This window comes from Nanorana parkeri, unplaced genomic scaffold, assembly GCF_000935625.1.
Source record: "Nanorana parkeri isolate BGI_ZX_2015 unplaced genomic scaffold, ASM93562v1 scaffold1772, whole genome shotgun sequence".
In the NCBI taxonomy this organism is placed as follows: domain Eukaryota; kingdom Metazoa; phylum Chordata; class Amphibia; order Anura; family Dicroglossidae; genus Nanorana; species Nanorana parkeri.
Window position 1 is genome coordinate 72976 of NW_017308040.1, and position 8022 is coordinate 80997.

General features: G+C 48.5%; 1 protein-coding gene across 1 annotated transcript in view; it reads right to left on the minus strand.

Moving 5' to 3' along the window:
- Nucleotides 1-8022, minus strand: part of LOC108799625 (KAT8 regulatory NSL complex subunit 1-like) — a 54782-nt gene that overhangs the window by 21542 nt on the left and 25218 nt on the right. The window contains exons 2-3 of the mRNA XM_018571517.1: nt 5842-5986; nt 1869-2072 (exon numbers count right to left, since the gene is read on the minus strand). Coding sequence (XP_018427019.1) covers nt 1869-2072; nt 5842-5986 — 349 coding nt within the window. The remainder of the gene's footprint in view (nt 1-1868; nt 2073-5841; nt 5987-8022) is intronic.

Genomic DNA, 8022 nt, shown 5'->3' on the forward strand with positions numbered 1-8022 from the left:
TCAACCCACAAGTCCCCCCCCCCCCCCCCCCCCCCAGAGATAGGCTGTAAAGACGGTTCTGCTTGTGCAAAATAGTGGGGGGTGGGTTACCAATTTAATGGAGTATGACGAGCAATTAAATACTTTTGGAATCCTACAGGGGACTCCGGTGCATGTAGCATTTGGTCCCACTCCGAACCATGTCCACATTCTGGAATAGAAGCACATCTTTCTATTTTTGCCGACTTCATCTCCACCCCAAGCTGAAGCCCAATTTATGGGCGTTCCTATGGGGGAGCAAAGGCACATTGCTATAACCACTGATCGCCTCCAATGTCATCACCTGAGCCCACATAAAATCCTAGAACTTCCTGAACATGCATGTACCCCTTACCAGCCGTTAACCAGACATGAATCAAACATCTGACACTGTATAAAGTACCAATGACCTATACTAGAGTATCATCTCCTGACACCCATTACACTGTATAATCTGCCGATTACACTGCATCATATGTAATGGATTACACCGCATAACAGCATCAACTGTCACCCGCTTTCCGGGCAGTAACAGAAAACTGAGCCCAGACCTGCCTGCTGTTTGGGGAGAGACTAGTGGCTTGTGTCCGGTAAATGACGGCGCTCCTCTCCAGTGCATACTTGATGCCAGGAGGAGATTAGTAGCGTGGTCACCGCCCCATCCTTCATTGGAGATTAGTCTAGTTCTGCACAGTGTGACCAAACAGCGGTCGGTGAAGCCTGTCAGCCATGCTAGCTCAGCAATCACAGGAAGATCCTGAACATACAAGGTGCTACATGCACTTGGTCCCCAGGGGGATTCAACGTGGATTTTCAAGCTCTGGTGAAACTTTTTAGCTTACCAAGAAATGCCAGAATACATTCAATTAAAACAGGGGTGGGCACCTCCAGCTGTGCCCGACGTGCCTCTGCGAGTCATGCTTGTAACTTTCAGTCTTTTTGGACTTGTAGTTCCACAACAGCTGGAGGGCCGGAGTTGCCCATCCCTGCTTTAAAACAAACATGTAGTGAGCAGAAAAAGTAATAGAACAGATGGGGGATGGCGTGCCAGCATACACACTTCATTGTATCTTTTTAGCCAGCGCTGCCTTCAGCTCTCCATTGTACTCTATGGCCTAGCAGTGGAAAGGAGGCATTCATCACAGAGCAGACTGGGGAGAACAGACATTCCTCGGCCTACTCCCCCCTCTCCATAACAATGGCCTAACATGGTTTGCCATGGTCTCCAGTCCCCCCCCCCCCGAGTGGTAAGGGAGGCTGAAAACCATGGCTGTGGGGTGTTCGGTGTGCATGGGGGGGGGGGGTCCACAGATCACTCGTACTTGGATCCCCCCCGCCTGACAATAAAATGACACCAAGATCAGGGCTGCAGCAGCTATGATCTTCAAATAACCACTTCAGGACCATATGGAATACCCGTGTCCTGTCTTGAAGTGGATAAAGCCAGGCCCAAAAGGCGCAGCCAAAAGATGAATATACCACGGCACAAAGTGTTTTCACCAGGCATGGACAAGCAGAACTACTACTCCCAGCATACCTAAACAGAATGGGTACATGTTATTAGGCAGCAGCTAAAGCTCCATGCTTGCCTCAGCCATACAGGAAACGTGCGGACAGTTTTCTAATAGGTGTGCACAATTATCTGGAACACAGCGACAGGTGCTTCAGGCGTACAGGCCCATACACGCCGGTCTCATTGGTGAATATGTCTGTCTGCGCTGCACCTATATCTTCATATTCAAATCAGAAAATAGGACTCAACAGAAATATTAACAGAAAGGTAAAAAGACCAAAAAATAAAAAACCTGAATTTGCAAACCCTCCTTCCCAGGTCATGGTGATCGGCTTACCTGTTTATCTAAACTCTGTGGAGAGGGGGTGGGAGTGTTACACAAACGGTCACATGGATCGTCCCCTGAGGGAGCTTTTGGGGCAGTCTTGGAACAGGAGGAAGGCACCCGGTTGCCCCTTGCATTCAGCACCACCGAGGAGCTGGCCGTCTGCCGAGCGGTAGAGTCTTCACAATGTGGAGAATCCCCCAGCACAACACTTCCCTGTAACAAATGAGTCAGGATGTATTAAGTTACAGATATACCGAGAGCTCCGGGCCCGTTCATCTCAGGACCGAGCACGTACTAACAGATTGTCGTCATCTACATAGAAAGCAAAGAGCGGAGAACACGCCAACATACATCATGTGAAGCGAAGCAACAGGAGCAGGTGATAGATGTAATAGATCAGTTTGATTCTTCCACCGAACACACAAAGCACCTCAGTCATCGCCGTCCTGAATACATCTAATATCAGGATTTGTTTTAGGTTTCTAAGCTCCCAGCTGGACTGCATTTTATTCATTAGACATTTATATAGAGCAGTGCTTCTTAAAGTGTGGGTCGCAACCCCATGTGGGGTCCCGCAAGATAACAGGGGGGTCACGATCCGAGTCCCCGGCCCAGGAAAGACGCTGACAGGGGGGTCTCTAAGGCAGTGACTGGCGCCGGGGGGAGAGGAGGAGAGAGGCAGTGACTGGTGCTGGGGGGGAGAGGAGGAGAGACAGTGACTGGTGCTGGGGGGGGGAGAGAGACGAGAGAGACACTGACAGACGCTGGGGGAGGGGGAGAGACACCGACTTACGCTAGGGGAGGGGGGAGACACCAACCGACGTTGGGGTACCTTAAAAATTTCTTCGGCCAAAAAGGGGTCACGAGTGGAGAAAGTTTAAGGCGGCCTGATATAGAGCACTCTTCGTATGCAAACTTCATATATTGTACATTCACATCTGTCCCTGCCCTCAGGGAGCTTACAATCTAAAGTTTCAATGTCACAAAACATAATGGGGCCAATTTACACCGGTATGTGTGTTTGGAGGGTGAAAAGAAACCAGCAGACTCAGAAAACCCACAACAAGGAGAAACATGCAGACCCCATGCAGATAGTGTCCTGGCTGTGACAGAACAGAGGACCCCAGTGCTGCAAATGCTACCCACCCAGCAAAGCTATAGTGACAATCCTCACTTTACTATGCACAGGTTAGATGCATACACATAACTTGTCTTTGTTTGGGGGGGCAGCAGCAATTTTAATTGGTGATATTGCCTCCAGAGTGTGTCCCCTGAAATATTTGTCACCATCATGTTTTCTGCCTATCCAAGGTCACCTGCCACGGGGAGACTTCATTCCTCCGTGTTGTGTAGGCTCCCTGCCAAGACAACCCCACAACACTGGGTGCTGCCAGCACGTATCCAGGAGTAGCTGAGCAGGAGCTCAGACAGAAAGCTGAAGATGCTCATTATTTATGCACAGGCGTTTGTTGGCATCAGGGACTTGGCGAATGTCGTGCCAAATTTCATTTAACATTTACGTTTTGGAATGAATGGAGTTCCCTGAATGAAAAATCACATCATTAGAATTTCTTTCAAGAAACATTTTCCAGCAAGCTCCTTCAACTTTTTTTTGGGCACGGCAGTCAAACTTGATAATCAATTTGACCCTCGTCAATGGTTAGAAAGGTCAAAGGAATGTCCCAAAATCAATTTGTTGGTTCTGGGTAATCTTACTTAAAAAGCAGCGGACTCATTCTGCTGCCCAGCTCATGGATTTCTGACTTGAAGAATCTAAAGCTGCTCATATATTATAGGCTGCGGATACAGACGGGTGATCGAATGCTATCTGGTCAAGTGGGTAAGAACTATCCAAAAGGAGAGATCTGAGAGCATCAGATACCATAACAAAAACATGGAGTAGAGGGGGCACAGACCATTTTATTTTAAATGACTACTATATTTTTATTTTATCTGGAAAATAAGTTAATAAAATCGGCAAGCTAATCGGTTATGAAAATAATTGTTAGCTGAAGCCCTAATTAGAGCTTCCCTCGGCGGCACATAGTGGAAGCCGGCCGCCATGCTTCTGTGAAAGTGCCGCTACACACCCTCCTGAAGAAGTGGTCACCTCAGAACCACAAAACATCTTAATTCCATCTCTATGTTCAGTATAATAAAATCGATGCGTATAGACGAGAGAGTATATCAAATCCATTCCAGTCCCCTAACTATGAACCAGACCGGACCTTAATTTGTATATCACTCGGCTGTAGATCCTACAATCTGTGAAATGGTGCCGATACTGTCCTTCCTTCTGGAGGGGGGCTACGTCTGTTCCCTATGGTCCCTGTGTGTGTGTTGGAAAGTAGTCACCGCTCCAAGCTCACTCCTGGGATGGACTACAATCTCAGGCTTAGTTTACCAATTTACCATCACCCCCTGGCCTGGGGTCTCTCTCTGGGTGCCCACATCACCCCCTGATCCTGGGGTCCCTCTGGGTGCCCACATCACCCCCTGATCCTGGGGCCCCTCTGGGTGCCCACATCACCCCCTGATCCTGGGGCCCCTCTGGGTGCCCACATCACCCCCTGATCCTGGGGCCTCTCCGGGTGCCCACATCACCCCCTGATCCTGGGGTACCCTCTCCGGGTGCCCACATCACTCCCTGCCCTGGGGTACCCTCTCCGGGTGCCCACATCAGCCCCTGATCCTGGGGTACCCTCTCCGGGTGCCCACATCACCCCCTGATCCTGGGGCACCCTCTCCGGGTGCCCACATCACACCCTGATCCTGGGGTCCCTCTCCGGGTGCCCACATCACACCCTGATCCTGGGGTCCCTCTCCGGGTGCCCACATCACCCCCCTGCCCTGGGGTCCCTCTCCGGGTGCCCACAAGAGGAACTGCAGCAGTAAATATTTGGCCAGGGATGATGGACTGTAGGGCAGACCAGAGATCGTCTTCTGGATCATACAATTACAGGCACTCTGCGTTCGCTGGGGAATGCCGTGTGAATCAGAACATCGCTAATTTCCACCAAGTGAATATTAATCTGAGTGGAAGCCGAAGTGCGAATGATTGAAATCTGATCATCAACATCACAAGCTGCAGATAGTAGAATCTCTGACACACCGATCCCTCGCTCCACATATATAACTGGGACACCAAAATTCTTACCCCCACCAACCTCTCTGCCTGGAGGGGAAGCTGTGCTGTCATACCGATCCAGGGAGGGTGAACTGACAAAAAATATATAGTACAGACTTGCCAAAGGCCTAAGACTTGCCAGTGAAGCCAGAGGATCAGCATGAGAACCAGGCCTCGACTTTCAGAAGATGTCTCCATTGCACTTGTCACATTTCTGTTCCAAAAGTCTGACTATATAGAATGTTTACACTCCAAGTCTTGAAGAACTCGAGCATGCCTGGAAGTGCCTCGTTCTATATATTTCCACTTATAACATCACATTTCTGGTCTTATAAAGCTCTTCAGTTGCAGCGGCTCCTCTCCTACTCGGTCACTGCACAATGTGAGCGTCTCGCAATGTGCATTAGAAGCTGCAGCAAGTCACACAGAGCCTGCCACATATCCTGACAGGACATCCAGCATCTTCTAGTCTTTCCTCCCCAGCCTGACTGTCCCTGGCCCCGCCTCTTTCATTCATTGGCTTTCTGTTTCAATCATGGAGGCTCAGCATCATGCGGGCATTGCCTAGGGTAGTCTGCATGTGATGTTTTCAGGAAGCCATGTATAGCACCCTGCCGACCCATCCCATAAAGAAGCACAGAGACCCAGTGATGACATCACCGGGCCTACAAAAAAAGCATGTCGTCATTAAAAACAAAAGGTTTTATTTTAAGACATATACGGCAAGATAAATGAGGGAAAGGAAGAATAAGGCAAAATAAAAACAAAGATTAACCTTCAGCGTGAATGCAATTAGAAAGGTTTGCCTTTTAGAAATGACGTCCAATCATCAGAATGAGATCGGAAATCTCTTACCTTGGTGCAACGGATTTGCTTGTAGATTTCGGTCTGTTGTCTTATCCGAAACTCTAGGTCAGAAACCTGAGCCTGCAACCAGGTCCACCGACAGATAATGGCCGCCCGCTCCACCGCCCACCTCCATTCTGAATGCCGGTTAGACCTGTAGAGAGATACGGCTTTCAGTTTTCTATTCATTGGATCCTCCCGAGACACAGAACTGGAAAGTCATTTATAGCCGAAGCGATGACAAGGATGTGGAGACGCGTCTGAGGCTCTCTGTACATGTGTGTGCGTGTAAATTGTGAACAATGCAAACAGAAGTACCGTGTACTAGGGAAGCACCAAAGTGACATTTGTAGACCAAAAATTCAAAATATATCATCATAAAAAGGACAAAAAACTAAAAACAGACCCTGATGATATTTCCCTTTTAAATTATAAACAATCGTTCTGCAGCCCCAGCAGCCAACGAACATGAAGCTCAGCACAGAGGTTTCTAGTTCACATTCTGGGAATAGTAAATATTTACCATCAACCCAGTCATGAATGGACAGGAAGTCTCTGTACTGAGCCACTTCCTGATCATATAATCAGCAGATCGTAAATATTTACTATGTCCCCATTCATAAACAGGAAGTGATGTAGAGCACTTTCTGCTGACTTTATGAACAGGAAGTGATCTACATCACTTCCTGTTTATTTATGAATGGGGACATAGTAAATAGTTACGATCTGCTGACTTTATGAACAGGTAGTATGTCCCCTATTCATAAATGAACAGGACGTTATGTAGAGCACTTCCTGTTCCTTCATAACCGAGGACATAGTGATCACTTGGTGTTTGCTCAGTACAGTGAAGGATCAGGAAACATGTAACATTTAGGGATCCTGAAGCTCCACCCCCTCTCACCAGAGCCTTCCACCCCTCTTGGCTTCCTGACCTCTCTTCTCCCTGAGCGCCAGCAGCTGGATCTGCAGTGTGCCCTCTCCGATCCCTGCTGCCTCTGTCGACACAGGCAGGGGGAGAGCAGCAGGCAACGGAGGGGACACAGACCAAAGCTTGCACCCAGCGGGGAGGAGAGAAGATGGGGAGATACATTAATTTTCGGCCGTTTTGGCCATAGTACCATTTTCGGCTGAAAATTCGGTGCATCTCCATCATGCCCAATAACCAGAATATCCGTGTTTCTGTATAGTGTTCAAAGTTTTAAAAAAATCTGGACGACGATACAAATTATGACAATGTCAGCAAGATATCAATTTACCTCCCACGAATCACACCGGGAAATGAGGAAAGAACACGGAAACCTCTTCCATCAGCCATACAGAGAGCAGAGGAGTCTGAGAGTCAGATCACAAGACACAGTGATGCAGAGTTCAGACACTGGAAGGGGAACGCCGCATTCCTTGCACAGTACTTGACCTCAAGTCATGTTTACATCTGGCAGGAAACCAGCCAAGATTTCTGGCAGCTCTACAATACCAAAATGTATTCAGCTGACCGGGACAATGCCGAAGAATCAAAGCCGGCACATAGAACTAGACTGTACAACACGGAATGACGACTCATTATGCTTCCAGCTGCTTAAAGGGACATTAAAGCATACTTCATTTCCCCCTCCCCCCCAATGTCAGCACTTACCTGAACTGATGTCTCTTAATCCGATCTTCTTTCCCGTCGTTTTCATCTGTCCCTCCAGCGCCGACTCCTCTGTCCTTGCTGGCACTTCCTGTCCCATGCGCGGCCACCCAGAGGAGCACGTGGGGAATACACAGGGAAGTTTCATCCTCTTTTAAAGAGGTTTTTTTTTTACGTCTTTGCATATATCTACTGCTTGCTAGCCTTATATATGTGCAAAAAACCTGAAGGTTTAATAACCCTTTAAAGAACTCCATTACTGGAGGTGCAACAACTAAAATCGACATAATCGATAATTGAAAAAGTTATCAACTTTTTCAATCATCGATAATCAGCTTCCGATTGGTTGGCCCTGTTCACCGCTGCCAGACCCGCCCGCATCCACGATCAACATGCCGCATCTCCCCCCGCTTCACGTTCACCGGCACAGGGACGCGGGGAGAAGTAGTAAGGAGAAGCAGGTGTGAGGGGATGACAGCCGCCAACAGACAGGTCCGATCTCAGAAGCAAGTTGCTGGAAGACTGCTCAGGTAAGCCTGCACTCCCCCCCCCCCCCA